This window comes from Pseudorca crassidens, chromosome 4, assembly GCF_039906515.1.
Source record: "Pseudorca crassidens isolate mPseCra1 chromosome 4, mPseCra1.hap1, whole genome shotgun sequence".
Taxonomy (NCBI): domain Eukaryota; kingdom Metazoa; phylum Chordata; class Mammalia; order Artiodactyla; family Delphinidae; genus Pseudorca; species Pseudorca crassidens.
In genome coordinates, this window is record NC_090299.1 from 106,449,325 (window position 1) to 106,471,922 (window position 22,598).

General features: G+C 36.6%; 1 protein-coding gene across 1 annotated transcript; it reads left to right on the plus strand.

The window, feature by feature from the left end:
- Positions 1-1,072: 1,072 nt before the first annotated feature.
- Positions 1,073-22,242, plus strand: AFM (afamin). Its single transcript, XM_067736251.1, has 15 exons — positions 1,073-1,179; positions 3,334-3,382; positions 3,692-3,824; positions 5,654-5,865; positions 6,667-6,799; positions 7,401-7,498; positions 8,283-8,412; positions 10,741-10,955; positions 14,022-14,154; positions 16,278-16,375; positions 17,401-17,533; positions 18,271-18,494; positions 19,305-19,437; positions 21,273-21,334; positions 22,028-22,242. The coding sequence occupies exons 1-14, from the start codon at positions 1,095-1,097 to the stop codon at positions 21,306-21,308; spliced, it is 1,812 nt and encodes a 603-aa protein (XP_067592352.1). The 5' UTR covers positions 1,073-1,094; the 3' UTR covers positions 21,309-21,334; positions 22,028-22,242.
- Positions 22,243-22,598: the final 356 nt, after the last annotated feature.

Consider the following 22,598-nt stretch of genomic DNA (forward strand, 5'->3'; position numbering starts at 1 on the left):
AAATCAGTTTTTACTCTGAGAGTTACAAATGATTATTGACATTTGTCAGTTGGCATTCTTTTATAGAGAAGAGCTTTTCCTCCCTCGACTTTTATTTTAATTTAGTATTGGTATAGATTCATGAATTCTTTTTCCCCCTAAATTTAATGAGTTATAATGCATTCTTGTCATTATTTACTTCACTGTCAAATTGTCCCATTGGTTTCTATCTTCTTTTGACATGTTTTTGAAAATTTTCCTTAGTTTCCGGCATGGTGCTCTCAGCTTATTTTATAGTTTTTATGGATCAGCCCTGGAATTAGTCATTTCTTTAAGAAGCTCAGGATTCTTATAGTAGAGAAGAGTGTTTAATACCCAAGGTGTGGACACAAAATGTGCTCCAAGGACACCAAATAGTTACTTGGTTGCTACTGCTTTCAGGTCCTTTTAGTAGACATAATTAAGAAATAGATTTCTTCTTTTATATCATGTACTAAAAAAATTTCCATATTTAGAATCATGTTCTTAATATAGATTCCCAGAATTTGAGTGATTGGTTGAAATAACATGAACATTTTAGTGTATTGATTCTTATTATAAACTTGTTTCTCAGAAGCTTTGATTTTGTGGGTACTTGTTTTGCTCTATGTTTACCAGAATTAGATCTTAATTTTTTCTTTTTTATAATTCTATCAAGTATATAAAAATTATATATTTTAAATTTAACTTCCTTTGATTACCAGCAAAATTTAGCGACTTTCTAGTTATGTTTCTCTTTGGTGAATTATTTATTCTTGCCCTTTCTCTTTTAGCATTTGCAATATTTCAAGATTTTTTTCTCTTTTGGTTGTCTATTTGGCTAGGCATTGTGCATACTTAACCTGTGGACTTTTTTTCTAACTCAATAGATTTTTCCAGTGAAACACTGAGAAAATTTTTTCCTAGTTAATAATTAGCAAAAAATTCTGCAGAGTGATCAAATTAAAATCAAATATGAGGTATATGAGAAATTGGTTAAACAAGTTACTTTTTTACTAATAGTGTCAAAGAATAATATAAAAACTTGATTTTCCTCAGTCACGTTACTTTCTTTTGTGAATGTGATTTCTTAAAAAATGAAACAGTTAAAACTTACAGGTTTTCTTTTCTTTTTCTTTTTGACTGAATCCTTAACCCTGCCCACAAAGCCTCAAGATGTAGGTAAGAAATTTACTTGTATATCACCTAAGGAATGACTAAGTTGGGATAATTTCTATTTTTTTAACTTTGTTTTCTTTCAATTTAATTTTTTGCTTGCTTTTTTCTTCTTCTCCCTCGTTTACATATACTTATCAGATATTGTGAACTAACCTTCCCAGATATTGTATTTTGGTGATCATATTACCCTATCTATAGACAGAGACAGTTATCACACCCAGCAAATGGTCACCGGCCTTATGGTAGTATAGGAAATGTTGCTGGGAGGCATAATTTGGATTTGAAAATATTAGTATTTCTTGCAGATGTGTATAGTGTATGGTAACAGTGGAACATTAGATATGAGTTAAGATTTTTCTGGAAACTTTGGTTGTTCAATGTATCTCCCAACTAGGTGGTAAACACCATAAGAGTATGCAGGACCTTGCTTCTTCCAACTGTACAGTTTGTAAATCTCCCCAAGCTGGTACATTCCCCAAGCCTGGCTGATGCAGTGTCAGCCTGGAGGAAAAGGTGACTTTTATATTTCTTCTGCTCAAAGGGGGAGCATTTTGAACTTCATCTGTTCAGAGGTGTCTTTTTGTAATCTCTCTGGCCTGAAAGGATCATATTTTTGTACCTCGCACCAAGGTGCTGTAAGTGTTGCCATGGCCCTGAAGACGTGGATTGTGTCTTAATTTGGTACCCCCTACAGTGTCTGCTAGTAAGCCCAGTCACCAGGCTTGAAGAAGGGTAGTCATTCTTGAGTTTTCCTTATCCTTTGCCACTGTAACAACTTATTAAAAAATCCTGTTGATTTTTGTCTCCAATATCTTTTGCATTCATGTTTTCCTTTGCACTTCCATTACTCCTACCAAAATTCATGTCCTGCTGATTTCTCAGTAGGATAATTGCAAAAGTCTCCTAATGGGCTTCTTGCCTTTTTTCCACCCCATCCATTCATTCTTCCATCCATCTAGTTGACAAATAGTCCTCGTCACTTTCTATTTGTCAGGCACTGTGGGAGATCCCAACATATCAGACATACCATTACCTGCCTGGTATTTTTTAGCATATAGAAATGATGATATTACTATTCTATATAAACATTTTCAGTGGCTCTTCATGGCTTCCATTTGGAGCCCAAACTCCTCAGCTTTATATGAAAGATATACATAATCTGGACCCAGTTTCTTTCTATCTTAGGTTCCATTATTCTTCTTTATGACCCACTTTTTTATCAGAGTGGATTAATTGACTTTCCCCAAAGACATCCCAGGATTTCTTACCTTTGTTCTTTTACTCACATCATTCTCTCCATAAAGAAATATGAGTTTCCTTATTTCTCAGCTAGCTGAAATCTTGTACATTTTTTTTTCAGACTCAACTCATATGCACCTCCTCCTATATTTCTTTTCTGGTTCCTCACCCAGAGATCATAAAGCATTCCTGTCATATACTTACCCACATTACTTTAGAATGTCATATGGATTGTACATTGTATTATAGTCATGTTCATGAGTCACCTGCACTATGAAAGTATTTAGGAACCCAAGGTCCAGGGGGAGATGTTTTAGTCATCATTGATTGTCTCATAGTATCCAGCACAATACTTTGCAAAAGTAAGGACTCCATGAAAATAGTCTATGTGAACAAATATAAATGTGCTCTGATAAGTATATGCTCACTGGGAGGGAAGCAATGATTTTAGACTAGTTCAGAGATCACTTAAATATCTGTGTCTGACTAGCACTACAATCTACTACTACTACCAGCAAGCTCTGGTATCTCTTGTTGGGCACAGTTGTAGCATGATATCACTTAACAATGAACCCACATACTACTTTTCTAGTCATACATGACACTTAGTGGGGAAATGATGCTTGTATCTGACATTTGTGGCTGGGGAGCCATCAATAGTAAATCTAAAGTTTGGTCAGTGTGAGATTAATTCAAGTCAATTCAACTTAATGAATATTTTTTGAGCACGTAATCAACTGTGATTAAGATCTAATATTTGGTTCATATGATGTCTCTTCTTCATGTTAAATATGCCAAAATTATTTTCTACCATCAGTTATCTATTTTGTACTTTATAAATTTATCACATATAGTTATTTATTGGGAAAATGTTAGAATACCAGGATATATAATAACCTGAATATCTTTGCTTTTCAGATGATGTCAGTATCACCCAGAAATTTATAGAGGATAATATTGGATATATGTGAGTTTCTCTAAACTCATTTTGATGACGATGGTGTTTACTATAAGTTTATCTGGTATCTTCCAGAAATATTAACGCTTCTCAAAAGTAATGTAAATAAATATAAACCATATCAAAAAATAAATACAGTGTTAATCATAAAATTTAGATGAGGCAATTGAATTGTCAAGAAGTTGTAAAAGTTATAGCCTTCACACTTTGATAATTTCCTGAGGTTAGTCTGCAAGTGGGTGTTCCTATGAGTTTTTGGTTGGACATAAATCGAAATTCTGCAGGTCATCATTGTGTACTCTGTGTGGACTGTTGCAGCACCATCATTGCATTTGCTCAATATATTCAGGAGGCATCCTTTGAAGAAGTAGAAATGTTGGTAAAAGCCATGACAGAATACAGAGATAAATGCTTGGCTGACATGACACTCCCAGAGTGTTCAAAATTAGCTGTAAGTAAATTGTTTGCATTTCCTAAACAAACAAGCTTATTTGTCAACACTGAGAGAATTTTTGCCTTGGAAATATAAAAAGAGAGATGCTCTATAGCCCTCACTTTTATTTTTTGATTAAAAAAACTTTTTTTAAAAAAAACAACAGAAATTTATTCTCTTACAATTCTGGAGGCCAGATGCCTAAAATCAAGGTGTTGTAGGGTGCGCTCCCTGCAGAGGCTCTAGGGAAGAATCTGTTGAATGCTTTTCTCTTAACTTCTTGTGATAACCAGCAATCCTCGGCATTATTTGACTTATAATTACCTCACTCCAATCTCTGCCCCTGTCATCACATGGCCATCTTCTCTCTGAGTCTCTTCTCCTCGCCTTATAAGGACAGCAGTCACATTGGATAAGACCCTCTCAATAACTTGGTTCCATCTGCTGAGACCCTATTTCCAAATAAGGTCCCATACACAGGTATAGGGATTAGGAACTGAACATAACTTTTGGGGGGACATTTTTCAACCCACAACAATGAGTATCTGGCTAGTCTCATTACAAGATTCCAATAATGAATTCTTCCTCCACCTGAATGAATTTGGACCTTGAAGCCAACTTGGGAATAAGGAAGAGTTAGTTCCATGTACCAACATAGTGGCCAAAAGCTTATGTCTCCAGAAGGACACTAAAAAAGCTGAAACATACAGGGGCCTGAGGAGTGCTATTTTCTGCCATCTCTACTAAATCGCCACTCAAATGTGGTTTTGGGGCAGAATGAGTCTCTGTTCAAAATATGTATTTTAATTTTATCTATAACCCAGAGAAACAATTAATATAGGAACTGCTCATAGCAGAAATCATGGTGAGGGAGGTGAGTAATACAGATCTTAGATTCCTAAAAGCATCATCTCTCGGTGTCAGGAAGGAGAAATCTGGGCCCCTCATTTTTAAAATAATTAACTAATTAATTAATTATTTTGGCTGTGTTGGGTCTTCGTTGCTGCACGTGGCCTTTCTCTAGTTGCAGCGAGAGGGGGCTACTCTTCATTGTGGCGCGCGGGCTTCTCATTGCTGTGGCTTCTCTTGTTGCAGAGCATGGGCTCTAGGCGCGTGGTCTTCAGTAGTTGTGGCACACGGACTTAGTTGCTCGTGGCATGTGGGATCTTCCCAGACCAGGGATGGAACCTGTGTCCCCTGCATTGGCAGGCAGATTCTTAACCACTGTGCCACCAGGGAAGTCCCTGGGCCCCTCATTTTTATTTTGCCTGACTTTAGTATTTAGGGTAAGGTACTTTCCTAGGAGATGCAATTCTGTGTAATGACGCACAGGAGGACTTGGTTATGAGCTTGCAGTCCACACCATAAGTATACAGGCAGGAAGACAGGAAATAGCCTGGCAAAGTAGAGGTACTTTCCTTACCTGCCTCTCTCAATATGTACTCTACTGTCACACCCCCTTTTCTTGACCTCCTCCCAATAGAGTCACCATCTGCATCTCTAGAAGACTATTACTAAACATTACCACTAAATACTTCACCAACACATTACACTCTGGCCATGTGACCTTGGAAGAGAAGGAAAAAAGCCATTATGTAAGAGAAATGTAGGCAGTAGAGAAATAGGAAGAGGTTGAAGGGCCTCAGGATAGGATAGAGAAAACTTCCCAAAGTATGGGATGGTTCTCAAGGGTGTGGGTAAAGATGCTCTGCTGGTAATATTGGGAAAATTTGGGAATCTCTTTTGCAAAGGGTGACACTCACCACTAATTGTCTCCATTGTGTCATCTCAGAAGGTTGAAAAATGACATAATGAAAAAAAATGTCTTTTATTTTTCTGTTGTCCAGAATGATGTTTTACTGGAAAATATATGTACTATGGAGGGACTTCCACAAAAGCATAATTTTTCACACTGCTGCCATAAGGCTGACTTTGAAAGAAAACATTGTTTCCTCCATAATAAGAAAGCTGATGTAGGATTTTTGCCTCCTCTCCCTACTCTGGATCCTGAAGAGAAATGCCAGACTTATAAAAATAACAGAGAATCTTTTCTAAACAAGTAAGTTTAATTTTAGTAGAAAAATGATTTAATTGAAGAATTATTCTTAGGCTAAATCCAATATCTCTTCCAAAAGAACATAGCTGGGTTTCTTGATCATTTAGATCATTCAACATGCATTTGTGTGTCAGATTCTGTGGTCATTGCTGAGGAGATGAATAAGATATGAAACCTGATTTCAAGATCCTTTCATTGTGATGTGTATTTTCTAATGGGATGAGCCCCAAAACTGAAGGGTGTGCATGGCACCAAAGTTCTACTGGAGGAAATAATATAGTCTTTCAATGGAGAGTTATAGCTTTTACTAAGGGTAAACATTACATCAATGGATGTTTAGCAAAAATCTGTTTTCAGTAGTGTAGTAGTTGTAGAAGCAGAGACATTTTCTGGAAAGCTTAAACCACAAAGCTTGTTTGAACATAAGTGATTATGATCTCTGAATCTTGGATGGAGTGTGTATAGGTAGCTGTTCTTTGAACCTGAAAAGGAGAGATGCTGACCATCTGGCATGATAGGGGAAGAAAAAGAATAGCCAGAGCCCCGTGTTCATGATTAGAATGGCAATTATCATTCTTCTTTGGGAGCTGGCAACTTCAGTGATACAACTTTTATTGGAGACTCGATAACGCTGCCTTCCATTGAAGCCTTCAGTAATGGGAAATCCTTCTTCGTCTCACCTTTACTTTCACAACTTGTTCTTCTTGTCTTTTTAAATCTTCTCTTTTCCTTCCCTTGTCTACCATTTCTTCATTACCTTCCTGTTTTTTTCTTTCCCTCCTTCCTTCCTTTTTTCTTTTATAGTTATATCTACGAAGTTTCCAGAAGGAACCCCTTTGTTTTTGCCCCTACACTTCTTACTGCTGCTGCTCGTTTTGAGGAGATGACTAAAACATGCTGTGAAGAACAAGAAAAAGCTAACTGCTTTCGAACAAAGGTGGGTACTACATTTGTTTTCTTAAAAGGACAAGGATTCATCCCAAACTGTAGATCTTTACTTAAAATTAAATTATAGCAAAAGAGTTGTTTACCATTTAAAAACTATTTTCTTGCCACTTTCACTGGTTTTTCAACCCATTGGCCACCTGCTACTGATCTAAATTTCTTATTACTTGAGACCCTTGAAAGACAATTGCCCATTTCTAGGGTTTCTCTTCTGGCTTTGTCTTCCTTGTGAATTGGAAGGAAATGCTAGTGAGTAAATAACCAGGGTAAAAATGACATTTTATCTTCTATCTTGGACAAGTCCTCTTTTGACTACCCATAAAACTGAATCATCCTGGTAGAGATGGACAAGCTCACAGCACTCTTCACCACTCATCTACCCATCAAGTATAATTCAGTCATTGGGAAGACTGGTCCCACCTTTATAATAAGCCACAAATTTATATTTTGATATGTACATTTCCTGAGATAAAAACCCCATAATTTTCTGTTTCTGAGCAAAGTTTGGAATTGTTTGGTTGACATGTGGTTAAGAAATAAGAGAATAGTGGGATTTTGCTCTTGCTTCAACAGAATTTCTCTTTATCCTTCAGGCAGAAACTTTCATACAATATTTAAAAGCATTATCTTCTTATCAAAAAAATGTCTGTGGGGCACTTATGAAATTTGGACCGCAAATCTTAAAATCTATGTGAGTTTTATAATGAGTATTTTGTTTCTACTTGTATTTTCTTGTCTAAGTCCCATTTTTGTTAAATCATTGATGACTTTTTATTTATACTCTTCCTAGTTCCTCAAGGGTTTTGAGGTGGGGCTCAGTCTGGGTGGATTACTCAGACCAGGACAGTAGGTCTGGATGAGAGAAGACCTGCAAGGTAGGGAGACCCCAGAGAGAAAAAGGACTACTTCTGAGTTAGATTTTGGTTAGTTGGGAATCTGAGTGTGTCCAAGAGTTCTGAACCTGAGTTTTAAAACCTTCAAGTGATTTGGACATGACTTATCCATCCATCTTTGACTTTAATGACTAGGAGACTACACTCTAGGGATAAATTTTATTTTACATGCTTACCCTACCCAACTAGCAGTGATGCTAGTGCAATGTTTTGTGAAAAATTCTGAGATTTCAAATAGATCAGCAGGAAAGGATTCTGTGATGAATAACCTATGCCAGCCATGGGCTTACAACAAGAAATGGTGGCCCTTAAAAGAAGTGTTTTGCTATAACAATTATGGAAGAGGGCACATCTCTCAGGCCCTTTTTTCCCCAGTCCTGATCTAGGACACAAAATATCAACCTAGGATTTTCAAAATGATCATGTGGGCCATGCAATGTATAAACATGGGTAAAGCCATCAGTGAAAAAAACAAGGGTACCACATGCTTACTGCAGCTATTTGTACTGTATTAGCAAAGAGTTCCCTCTTGCCTTACTTACTGTTCAAGTTGTTTTAGTGGTTTATCAATTCTATTTCCAGAAACATTGCTGTACTTAGTCAAAAATTCCCCAAGATTGAATTTAAGGAACTTATCTCCCTCCTAGAAGATGTTTCTTCCAAATATGATGGATGCTGTGAAGGGGATGTTGTGCAGTGCATCCATGGCAGGGTAAGTATTCTATAAAACCAAGTAAAAATAGTGATTTTTGGGGTGGCTATTTTTTATTTCGAAGTTGCCCTAATGTGTGGCTACTCACCACAATAAAATCAGAATGTTGATAAATTGGTTGGGATTAACAGATAACACTACTATATATAAACTAGATAAACAACAAGGACCTCCTGTATAGCACAGGGAACTATATTCAATATCTTGTAATAGCCTATGATGAAAAAGAATCTGAAAAAAGAATATATATATATTCTTTTATATACATATATATTCAGTTATATATATAACTGAATCACTTTGCTGTACACCTGAAACTAATACAACATTGTAAATCACCTATACTTCAACAAAAAATAAATTGTTAAATAATAACATAAAATAAATAAAATAAAAAATGTTAACAAATAAGACCAAATAAAACTTTGGAGCTTTTTATACATGGGATTGTTTTTAGGCTACTCAGCAGATTCTATTTTATATGGCTAAATGCACATGACATAAACTCCAGGAATTTAGAATTTGTGGACATTAATTTAGGCCAGACTAAAGTTTTCTTTAATATTGCAAATACTCTTTAGCTATATTAGAAATTAAGAGTAAAGCTCAGAAAATGATTCATCTTTATGTTTTTAAGAGCTGCTTTGCCTGAGTTTCTTCAGGCTATTTAGGAAGAGTCTTTCCAGATAAGTAAATATGTTAATTTAAAATAACTCTTACTCTAGTGTTTAATGTGATTCTCTAATGACATATACTGGTAAATATATTGTTGACCTAGTTGAAGTTGTTTATACATATGAGGGTAACACAATTTCATTAAAAATATCCCGACTTCTTAGTTGAAATTAGGCTTTTTCTTAGTGACTTTTAATTAGTCTTACTGTTTTAAATTCACAAGGAAACATCATGTTAATTAGACAACTTGAATTTTAGAATATGAAGATATGTACATTTTATTTCAAGTAGTGGACAGTAGATATCACCAAGAATTATTTTGTCCTTAACTGTATTTCAATGAAAAGCAATCTCACTCGCTATTTACTTTTGTTTGTTTGTTTATGGTGATGTTGGTTTTATAATATTAAATTTAATGTACTGAAAGGATATAATTGAAGATTTTTCCCTGAAGTTTGAGGCTGAGACTAAGGGATCATATTATATTCTTAATATCCTTTTCTTTGATGGTTTTATGTAGAAATAAGAGGAATAGAATCGTAATTTATTCAAAATAGAAATTAATTCTCAGACAATAAGAGATGTGTTGCCTAGAACGATGATGGCCTTAGGGGAAATGTATATATGTTTGCAAAGATGGGCTCCCTGGTTCTAGGCGGTTTGCTGGAAACATGGTGCCAGCCTCCTTTCCATTTCTCACCTCAGCCTAGAGCTTCATCTCATTCCTTATCCCCAGTGTTCCCCAGAAGAAGATTCCAGGCCGGGGAACAGCTTGAGCAAAGTCAGGGAGTCTGGAATAGCCTCGTGCTTTGACAGAACTCAATGTAGTTCATGAGACGCTAGGACAGAGAGTAGGAGGAATGTACAGCCTAATTCTGGAGCGTCTGGAGAGAGGACTAGAGGCTAGACTAGCTTTTAAAAAATTATCCAACTAATGTGTAACCAAGAGAGCTTCACCCTCTCCCTTATTCCCGTAACTTTATATGGAGGTCAGAATTGGGTAGGGAGAGTGGGGAGAGGGGAGAGAGTAGGGTTTACTATTTTGTACATTATTTGATAATTTGAACAGCTTCAGATTAATAATGTCTATAGGAAAATGACAACAATGAGCAGAATATCTCCTCATGTTTGAGAAGCCTTCATCTGGTAGTTGCTGTAGTGGTTCATTAGTTTACCATTCTTTCATTCACTTATCAAATATTTCTTGAGTTTCTACTATATACCTGGCAATGTGGTTTCAGGCCATAAGAGAAGAAATCTAGGATCATAGATATTACAGTAACATGTCTTTGGTGGCCCTCATTAAAGTACAGATAAACTCTCATGGGAAAGAAACAGCATTTAGAATTTAAAATGCCGATACACCAGTGGAGTAGGGGTAAAGTATTTAAAAGATTAATACTTAACAATGAATGTAAACTTATGAGTCTATTTTTCATAATTATATCATCTAAAATCCTGAGAAATAAAGCTTGCCTTAATATGAAAGTTCATTGTATTAAATCAATACAAAATTTAATTATCTATCAAATTAGCTGATGAAACAAGTCCAGATGTTATGCACATGGTTGATTTTGCGTTGATTTTGGAAGGAAAATCCAGCCCTGACGATATTGTGAAAATAAAGTCATTTCCCATTCTTATTTGATACAGAGCAAGGTTATGAGCCATATTTGTTCAAAACAAGATTCCATCTCCAGCAAAATCAAAGAGTGCTGTGAAAAGAAAATACCAGAGCGCGGCGAGTGCATAATTTACTCAAATAAAGATGATAGACCAAACAACTTACCCCTAAGAGAAGCAAAGTTTACTGAAAGCGAAAATGTGTGTGAGGAACGAGATGCTGACCAAGAGAACTTCATGGCTGAGTAACATAACTCTATATTGACGTTTATCAGGAAAACAGAAACTTTGGATTTGACCTATTTTGGCTAACTTGGGTGGAAGGAATAGGGATCATTTAAATCACATAAGTATTGGGTCTCACCTAATTTTAAGAGTCATGGCTATCGATTATAGTCTTTTTACATGATTTTAAGAAAATGCAACTGTGTTATGATGTGATGGCTAACATTTATTGAGTACTTGATATGTGCCAGACAATGGGCTAAGTACTTTATATGGATTATTTATTTTAATTCTCATACAGTCATGTAAAATAAGTGTGATTTCTCCCAATTTTCAGATGAGCAAACTGAGGTACAGAGAAGTTAAGTAACTTGTTCAACTTTCACAGCTAAAATATGGCAGAGTAGGGATTAGACCCTAAGAGGTCGGGCCTGAGAAGTTGCAGGCTTACCTGCCATGCTCTGCCCTCCCTTGCCATCCCACCCCCTACACAGCTGCCCACCTGTTCAGGGGAAGACTAGTTGACTTGGAGCCAAAAGGACTAGATTTGAGTCCTGATTGAGTCAGTGGGACAAAAGTTAACCTCTCTGTATTGTAGGTAATCATATATAAAATTCATATAAGAATATTTGTTCATTCCAAATATTTTGGTTATAAAATATAATCCAGGGACTTTACTAGGTTAGACAGGGTTCTTATCCCCAGTAAGCTTTCATCAATAAGAAGTGTGATGTGAGAAAACATAGCCTCGTAAATAAATGAGTGCAAGAAATGCTCTTTAATTTCTGATAGCACTAGATGATAGGTAATGTGGGGACAGGGGAGGAAGTCCCTGGGGACCCTGGAAAGGCTTGATGGGAAGGAGGTACTGGAAGAAATTTTAGTAATCTGGACAGAAGGAGTAGAGCATGGATAGAAGTGTAAAACTGCTTGGTGTATATGTGGTTGTGAATAGGGTTTCTGCAGTGAGAGAGGAGGGTAGTGAGAGGTAGATGGGTCAGATCATACAGGCATGCTAAGTAACGAGATGCCACTGAAGGGTTTTCACTGAAGAATAAGGAAGGACAAAATCACTTTTGTTTTTTAGAAACTTCATCTGGAATGAATCCCAGTTTGGGGCTTAGGTGGTTGGTAAGTAGTTTTCAGACTCAATGAGATGGGAAGTATGGGGGAATGTTTTGTGGGAAAGAGAATATGTTTGAATCTGACCACCTTGACTTTGAGGTGCCTGTGAGGTAATTAACTGGGAATGTCACGAGATAATTTAATATATAAACCTGGAATTCTGGAAGGAGGTCTGGATTGAAGATACAGGTTATTGAATACTTACCAAATTTTCAGTGCTTCTCATCTATTAACCAATTTAATTTTCAGAACGACCTTCTGAGGTTAGAACACTTTTATTATCCTCATTTTACAGGCAAGGAAACTGAGGCACAGAGGTTAAGTAACTTGCTACAAAGTCACACAACTAATATGTGGAGGAGCCAGGATTCAAATGTAACCAGTGTGGCTTCAGACTCCTGCTCTTATAACCACTGTGCTCTATTGCTTCTCATGAGTCAAATTAATCTAAATGATAGATGCAAGGTGTTTCACTTGTACCCGACATACGCTTGCTAAATGGAAGCAATTTTCGTCCTCATCCTCATCTGCATCATCTCCATCACCATCACTATGAAAACTAAAATAGTGTTTGTTTGAAGCCTGGGGAGAAATGATAGAGCAGCAATGAACATGCTGAGCCAGAAATGTTTCAGGTGCAGTTTTTCTGGATGCAAACATTTGATGCAAGACCTCAGTGGATCTGCCAGGCTAGGGTCGGCTCCCAGGGTTTTTTTCTGCAATATTTTGGTGGTGTGTTTTTAGGTGTAATTTTATTCCTGGAGAAAGGTCCACGGCTTACATGAGATATTAAGGGGAACACTTGATTCTCTGAAGGTTAAACACCACTGCTTTAGGATATGGGAATGCATCCCACAAATGGGATTGAGAAGGCAGGTGGGGAAGCAGGAGAGATGATGTCAGAAAAACCAAGATTAATCAAGAGAAAAAGGTTGCAAACCAAAAAGAGATTATAAAACGTCCCTTGGACTTGGAGAATTCTTGTGAGGTATTGCTCTCTCAAAACACAGACCATTTTTACTTAATTTGAATGAATAAAGAAGATACTTTTATGAAGAAGTTTCTAAACAGCACAGTAGAGGTAGTTAAAGAAAACACCTCTCTTTTGAGCAGAAAGTCAACTTGGTTTAAACAAGAATAAAGTAGGCATCCTATGGGACCTAGGTTCAAATTTTATACTTCCATTAACAGCCAGGTGCTTAACTGGTCTGAAACTTAGTTTCCTCAGCTATAATATAGTACTTACCTTGAGGGTTAAGTGAAGTTAAATGAGAAAGTGTTTTATAAAGGGTAGGAAGCCTATCTTGGTCTCCTATGCACAAAGCTTGATCCAGTGCCTCGCACCTACTAAGGGCTTAATAAGTGTTAGCCTCTTCTCTCTCCCTTTCTCACTTTCTCCCCAAATCACACCCACATATACTTCACCGAGGCCATGGAAATCTTCACCAATGACTTAGGGTGGCAGGAGTGATTATTCCCATATTTGACAAGTGACAGGATGAAGGAATGAGCAAAGGCTGCTCCACAATCTCTCCCTAAGTTGGCACCGGGAGTGGGGAGAAATCCATATTCCCACCATCTCAAGATGGAGGTCTGAATGCATTTTCCAACAGAATTATACTCGATATGTATTTTCTAAAGTATTGGTGGCATGATCTACTATTTCTGATGCTTTATGGGTTAAATCATTCTAACAATGAATGCTAAATACCTTTAATCATTCTATCCCTCCAAGTAAAAGGATTGTTAGTTTAAAACATAATATGGAAGAGAACCTTTGTAAAATGATCTCCTGTTGTCAAAATGTCCTCTTAAATCATTCCCTGACCAAACCAGAGGAGGAACTTAGCATATGAAGACAGACTCAGTGTTAGAAGGTCTCTCTAGAGTAAAAGATAGCAGGATTTGGTGTTTTGCTCTTTCTCGAAGTTCTAATATACAAAATATTTTACACATCACAGGTTTCTTTATCAATACTCAAGGAGACATCCAGAACTGTCCACACCAGAGTTGTTAAGAATTGCTGGAGTGTATGAGGATCTCCTGAGAGAGTGTTGCAACACGGAAAACCCTCCAGACTGTTACAGACATGCGGTAAGTTCCATCCTAGAAGGCTCAGAGAATTAAATAAACAAAATAAAACAATACACATTTAAAAACTATCAAAGTTTCACTCTGGTTCAGAGGGTGGAAAATGTGATTGACAAATCTGAGTCTACCTTAAATTCAGTGTAAGTTGATCATAGGGAAGACCAACATCATCGGTTTGGGTTACTCATAATGTTTTGAACTTCAAATCCTGTGTGTTGATGCAAAAAATTCTTCCCATTAAACATTTATATTTTTATTTATGTACTCTCTAGTTTCTTGGGCCAATTCAATTTTTTGTTATAGTAAAAATAATAAATGATTATTAAAGATGATTAGGAAAGTATCAAAATTTACAGAGAAAAAAATAAAAATTTTCTGATTCTGTCACCAAGAAATAGCTATAATTAACATTTTTTCATCTTTTCTATGCATATATGAATACATTTATATGTGTGTTTAAAAATAAGATTGGAATAATACTTTCTTAAGAAATTTTTGGATCTGTTTTTATTTATTGGCATAAAAAACATTTTATGTTATTAAACAGACTTTAAAAAAATGTATTTATTTTACATGATGGTATTCCATCATAATAATTAATTTAAATGCTCTCATACTGTACGTTTGACATTTTGGACATTGATTTAACTTTTTAAAAATTTTATTTATAAGTGACCCTAAGTATCTCATTCCATTCATCATTATTAATATTTATGGTTATTTTCTTTAGACAGATTATCAGAAGGAAAATTATTAAGTCAAATTATATAGACTTTAAAATAAAAAATATTTGATACAAATGGCCAGTTACTATCTAGAAAGTTATTAGCAGCATATAGTCTTATAACAGTGCTTGAAAATGCTCATCTTACCTCCACCTTCACCAACATTGCACATAGAAATTAACTTTGCTAAATAATGAGCATGTTTTAAAATTTTAATTAATTTTTTAATGAAGTTAAACTTTTCCCATATGATTTTAGCTACTGTAGTTATAAATTTCCTGTGGACAATTTGCTCACGTCTTTTACCCATTTTCCTGTTGAAATTAGCATTTTTTAATATCAGTTCATATGCACTTTTTGTGTATTATAGAAATTAATTATTTGTCATGTTTGATTTGTTTCTCATTCATTTGATAAGTGTTGATTTTGCTTTACTTAAAAAATTACCTCCACTTGCCAAAAATGCCAGTTTACACCCATTCATATTTGAGCAAGAAGTAAGAAGACTTAAGTTTTATCCAGCTCTACCGCTGTCCCTAACAAGGAGGTCTGTTCCTGATCCTTAAATGAATCATAGTGCTAGAAAATTCTCTTTATTATATGGAGACACAATTCGTCCCACAGCATTCATCCACTGGTGTGTAGTTTTCTCTTTAGTGGTCACTTAGTAGATGTCCAATTTTATGCCGCGGGAGAGAGAGGTTGTCAAATATTTGAGGACAATTATTGGAGGTTTTAAGTTCCAGTTCTAAGTGATGAAAAAGAAGATATAAAAAAGATACACGTGATTAAAAATGTTATGTAGCAATACTTACTCACTGGGTGATTCTAGGCAAGCCACTTGACTTCATAGCGCCAGATAACTTCTCTGGCCACTTCAAAGTGAGAATCAATATGATCATTGTCTGGGACTTCCCTGGTGGTCCAGTGGTTAGGACTTGGGCTTCCACTGCAGGGAACACGGGTTCGATCCCTGATCGGGGGACTAAGATCCCACATGCCGTGACGCTGCCAAAATAAATAACGAAATAAATACATACATACATAAAAAAAATAAACAGCTTGTCACCTCTTTCTAAAAAAAAAAAATATGATAATTGTCAACATCAGATTTGAATTTCACTTTGCAGACTGGAAAGCTCTATAAGGTAATGATACCTCTACAAGGTAATGATAATGAAAAAATTTTGAGCTTTCAAATTTAGCAAAAACTATATCTATAACTATAACTTAAAAAATTCAAATTCTTACATGTATAAAAACTACCCTCAATTTAATGACTAGTGTATGATAATTAGAGTTTGAAAATGCTATATAAATTAAAAGAGCAATTAGACAAGTTGAAGCTTATGATTAAATTTTAGATAAAATGTTCATAAACATGATTGTTCGTATTTTCAGGAAAACAAATTCAATGAGACAACTGAGAAAAGCCTCAAGATAGTTCAGCGAGAATGTGAACATTTTCAGATCTCGGGGAAGGATGACTTGAAATACCAGTAAGTTGTTTGCACAAGTAGGTTAACAATGGTGACCAGGATAACATAAAGAGTGTCACAAAGTGTCAAAATCTTAGCTCAGTCTTTTAGTTATGACAAGTTCATAAACTCTGGGAAAGAATAAAAACACAAAAGTCAAGAAGGCACATTGAGCTGTCATATTAAGCCTTTACCAGAAATGAGGCTAGAAATTGAAGACATACAGGATTCTGGACAAACTGATTCTCTAATGCATTAGTTTTTGTTTGGACTAGTCTTTCTCACTCCCAGCCCAGAATTTCTGGATTTTACCCCGTTTCAGGGGTGTGGGGTGGGATGGAGAAAACTTCAGGTTGTTATAATTTCCCAAGGAAGAATTATTTAAGGAAATAATTCTTATTGAGCAAAAAAAATAATTCTGGATTTACTTAACACTTTACTATTCATTTTTAAGTATTCTTGTGAGCATTCATGAATAATATGAAGTTTGTTCTGGATTTTCTTAATTAATTACCATGCTAATGTATTGCGTGTTGAAACCAAACATCTTCAAGACACAACAAAACACAGTTTAAAAAATATATTTTCACTATTTCTGCAATTGGGCTGTTATCTGAAAACTCAGCCCATTAAATATCTTTGTTTCCTCCATCTCAGATTATCCTTTTCCAACATGTATCTATTAAATTTTCCCTTTGAAATATTTATTAACTGCTCAAGGGATCTCAAGCAGGATTTTACATACTAGCTAAGATATTTTCTACCAAGGAGCTCCTATACTCACAGGTGAAGAAGGATGGGCAAATCTGAGAGTTTCTGAATTATCATGAAATTAGAAGGAAACCGAAATACAGTGATCTAGGAGGCAGGGTGCAGGAAAACAGGGAGTGAAGAGACTGTTCTCTACCACTTTATGAGAGAGCTGAGCTTCATGTTGCCCTTACTTTGGTTGTCCCTAGCCTTGCAGGGTTGGGGCTTCAGGGGGCTAGACAAGGGAAAATGGGTACCTGCTTTTGTTCAGAACAAACAGACAAATGTTCTTTCAGCTACCTCATCAATCTCACAAAACTAGCCCCCCAGCTCTCCACTGAAGAACTGACCTTTCTTGGCAAGGAAATGGTGACAGCTTTGACCACCTGCTGTACACTGAGTGAAGAGTTTGCCTGCGTTGATAATTTGGTGAGCCTGGCCCATGTGCCTGACTATTCCTAAAAGAAAAAAAAAAAGGATACTTTTGCACTCATTCATTTATAGTGATTATCCGTCTTCCTCTCTTCATTGTTTTCAAGATTGTTAAGCAAGGAAGGTCAAGTTTTATTTTTGGCTTACTGTGTCAAAATCCTGAGAAGCAAAAGAGAAGTCTTAAATATTTGCTTGGGGTTCTCCAAATCATCTTTATTACTTCTTATTTATATTAGAAGCAATTTGTTAGAGCAAACCACTTGGAATCATAGAATTATTTCAGAATGATAGAGAAAACTTCATAATCTTAAGTAATGGGATAGATTCTCTCTCTTGTCCCACCAGGTCAGTAAGAGAATTGCTGTTTACAGCCCAGTTTGGGTTGGGTGCACCTTTTTAGGTCTGGGGTGGATAGTACGTGGGGGACATCCCAGCAGGGGACTAAAACTAAGGGCCACAGTGTCCTGATGCCATTTTCAGTTGGCTGTTTGCAGCTCTCTGCTCAAAATCACAAATTTGTATATATGTTAACAAGAATTAATCTCTAGACATTTAAATTGCTATGGCTTGCATTTTTGTTATAATGTCATTTGGGACACCAGCCTCTACTTTTCTTTGCACGTCGTTTCATGTTACAAGTGCATTAGTTTTTCTAAGTTGACAGTGATACTAGCACAAACTAACAATTCATCTAGCCGTATTTCAAAACTCCATTGCAACTTTCATTGGTATAGGTGGACTTAGTTCTTGGAGAGTTATGTGGAATAAATGAAAATCGAAGTATCAACCCTGCTGTGGACCACTGTTGTAAAACAAACTTTGCCTTCAGAAGGTCCTGCTTTGAGGGCTCGGAAGCCGATAAGACGTATGTGCCTCCACCTACCTCTCAAGGTTTATTTACCTTTCACACAGACTTGTGTCAGGCTCATAATGAGGAGCTCCAGAGAAAGAAAGACAGGTACAGACATTCTCTACTGTTCACCTTTTTCTTCAGCCGGAAGACATAGCATGTATTAATGAGAAGTTTTATTGTAATGGATATGTGATTTTTGGTGTTATAATCCTGTTCTTTCTGTCACACTGTCCAGTCTGCCCAATTGTAAGTTAAAACCTAGCTAGTCTTTTCCTTTGCTAGAGCCTTGGAGGGTCCATAAGACTGTGATTTGAAAAGGTGGGTGACAGTAGCCATAAAAATGCTCCTAGAAGGGTCATAATGAATCAGATTTTCTTGAGAGCATGTCATAGATGTTTGCTCTGAGAATCTCTCTTAATGTTTGCAGATAAGAGAGGCCCAAAAGGAACAGGAATTTTGCTTTTGTTTTCTCAGGCAATGCTATAAATGCCAAGGAATCAGATCTTTTTTCTTTTTTTTTAGATTAAGCAGTGTCTGTATCAAGTGGAGTGGAAACAGAATTCAGTTATTGAGGAAGGGGGAATAGATGTTGCTTTGGACATGAATTTTCTAGAGACATCAAATGTAGTCACATAGTCTACAATATTGTGCATATTGAAGACTTACTATATGTTCCCATATTTTATACAATTTCATCCATGATTACGTAGCTCTCCAAAGATTGTTATAATGGAATCCATCCCATGTGTTTAACAGGAAAGTTTCAGGACATCCTTTCAAAAGTGGAATACTTTAACATTTTACATTCACCCAAATGGAGATTCCTAAGACATATGATTCTATAACTAGCCTTTTGGAGAAGAGGGCTGCAGAAAGAAATCGTTAATTAATTCTGTTTGACTCACTGGGTCACAGGTTTCTTGTCAACTTAGTGAAACTGAAGCCTGAACTTACAAGGGTGGAGCTGCAGTCATTGCTGGTGGATTTCACAAATGTGGTGAAGAAGTGCTGCCAGGCCCAGGGGCCTGAAGCCTGCTTCAAGGAAGAGGTACTTCCAGCTCTTTTCCCCCTGAAATCCAACTGGTATTCCTGGTCAAACAAAAGAAACCAGAACTCTCCTTAGGACCCCCCTTCCTCCCTGCAATGTCTCCCAGGCTGAGGCCTGAGAGCACAATCGCTACACAACTAAATATGCAGACGTCTCTCTGACAGGGTTTTGGCACCATCTCCTTGGTGACGACATGGTGTAAGAAAAGGCATCAGGAAATCATAGGTTCTATGCTGGCAGTCATGGTCATGTCACTTAATCTGAACTGCGGTTCATCTTCTTTAAATGTGGATGGTAATAATTATCCTTGAATTATACCATCCAGTTGGTTAATAAATAGTTAATCTGACTTGCAAAGGAGATCATATCAGTCTCAAAGAGAGGGGAACAGGAAGGACATCAGGAAGTGATAAGGTCTTTCAGGGGGTGGCTGTGTCACCTTCCTGGCCTTTGTCCCAACATCCCTTGCTAGAGAATACCTGTGTGTGAAGTGAGGAGGTGGCAGAGAAGATGAGAGGAGATGTGTCCCCTGCTGGTTCGTGTTCCAGGAGCCTCAGGCACCTGTGAGTGTCAGCCCCAGTGGATGCTCCTTGGAAGTACCTTGCTTACTGTTTCTTTCCTAGTGACACCCACTCCCCTCCAGACTCACTCACAACTCATGCACACACACATACTTCATTCACACTCACATGCTTCATGCACACTCACAGGCACACACACACACACACAGAGCTTTCATTCTGGTTGAGAGCCCTCTGTTTTTCTGAGTGAGTGCTTAATCTGGGAATTTTTTTTGGCACAAACTACTAGTTTTTTGAAAAACATGCTTGATTTCATTAGAGGGTATTAGTATCATTTAGCATTTATCCAGGTGAGTGTATGTATTGAGACCACATAAAGGGAGAGATGAATTCCCTGGCAGTTTGTAAAAGGCTGGGGTGTCTGTTTCCAAGATCACCAGAAGAAATTGTTCATTGTCTCCTGTACAACACAGGAGTGGTTTAACTTTTCTTTACAAAACTCAAGACAATATGCTTCTCTAAATTCAAATAATGTCTTAAATTTTTCTTTCCATTTTTTTTTATTGGAGTAGAGCTGCTGCACAATACTATATAAGTTACAGGCCTATAATATAGTGAGTCACAATTTTTAAAAGTTATGTTCCATTTATAGTTATTGTGGAATACTGACGATATTCCCCATGTTGTATAATATATCCTTATAGATTATTTTATACTTAATAGTTTGTACTTCTTAATCCCCTACCCCTGTATTTCCCCTCCCCCCTTCCCTCTCCCTATAGGTAACCACTAGTTTGTTCTCTATATCTGTGAGTCTGCTTCTTTTTTGTTATATTCACTAGTTTGTTGTATTTTTTAGATTTCACATATGCGTATATCATACAGTATTTGTCTTTGTCTGACGTATTTCACTAAGCATAATGCCTTCCAAGTCCATTCTTATTGTTGCAAGCAAAATTTCATTCTTTTTTTTAATCTCTGAGTAGTATTGTATTGTATATACGGGCCCCATCTTCTTTATCCATTCATCTGTCGATGGACACTTAGGTTGCTTCCATATCTTGGCAATTGTAAATAATGCTGATATGAATGAACATTGGGGTGCACGTATCTTTTCAAATTAGTGCTTCTTTTTTTGGACACATATCCAGGAATAGCATCACTGGGTTGTATGGTAGTTCTATTTTCAGTTTTTGGAAACCCTCATACACTGTTGGTGGGAATGTAAATTGGTGCAGCCACAGTGGAAAACAGTATGGAGGTTTCTCAGAAGTCTTCCTATGTGTTTTTATTTCTCTTTTTTTTCTCTCTCAGGGTCCAAAATTGTCAGCCAAAAGTCAGGTTGCTTGAAAAACATCAAGTAAAATTCACCAAAGGTAATAACTTGTATCTCAATCAAAGGCTAAATGTATTGGTAACTTATTTGGTCGTTTTGGCTTTTCCCTTCTCATGCTTCAATGTCAATTTCTGGCTCATCCCCCATGCCTTACACCTAACAGACCCCAGTACTGGTCCTGTAATGTTTCTCTGAGTATCATTCACTCCTTACGGGATGGCACAGCTGCATTTGTGCTAGCACACTCTTACTGTCCCAGCAGTTTTCTAAATACCTAAAGGTATCCACTCTTCTGCCTTTCTGCTACTACAGTCAGATGTCTGGACCAGGAAGGAAAGGCAACAGAATCTATGAATGTTGACAGGGAGAGCAGGGGGTTGGGATGGGCAGACAGGCCTCAGTAAAGCTGTTCTAAGAGTCTCTTGCTTCAGTATTTACATAAAAGAAAAGTGATATGTTAGGGATTTCAAAAATGTGTATAAAGGATCTCTTCTTCCCTGCAGTTTGTGTAAGACGAATTCACAAACTTTAGGAACAAAATGTTGAGTAGATATAGCAAGGATGTTCAGTGTCCAGGAAGAGAGACCTGGACCTCCACAGGGAGTGGGTTTGGATCTATGAAAGGCAAAACATAGTTACCACGAACAGTTTTTTTTATATACGTGAATTTCCATCACTCAAGTTATAACATTTCATATTCTTTTGCTGCACAAGATTCTATTTTTCTTTCCAGGTTTCAGAGAAAAGAGAGGAAGACCAACATACCTGCTTCCTATCTGTCCTGTGGTGAATTTCGTTTTCTGAGAACACAGTAAAAAGATTCTTCTGTAATCATTATCTGAGATCATGTTATTGCGGCAAGCAATAAACAACAACATTATAAAGTTATTTCTCAAAGACTAATTGTCATGTGTCAACTTGTTAACCAAATTAAACAATTAAGAGTCATTCATTCCATCAGGATCTTTGGCTCATTGGTTAAATCTACTACTTTATGGAAGATAGGACTCTGAAATAGCAATTGTGAGGGTAGAATCCTCACAGATTCTGTTCTTGATGCTACTGGGAAGAAAATGGGGAGTTGTGGGCATGCAGCATGACCTTTACTACTACTACTACTATTACTACTACTACTGTTATTACTAGCTGGGATTGAATGTTTTCAATGCAAAAACATTGTTGGAGGTACTTCTAATGCATTATCTCATTTAACTGTAACAACTCTATCACGTAAACCTTTTTTATTCCTATTTTACAGATAGGGAACCTGAGGCTTGGGGATGTAAACAAATCTGTTCAATGTC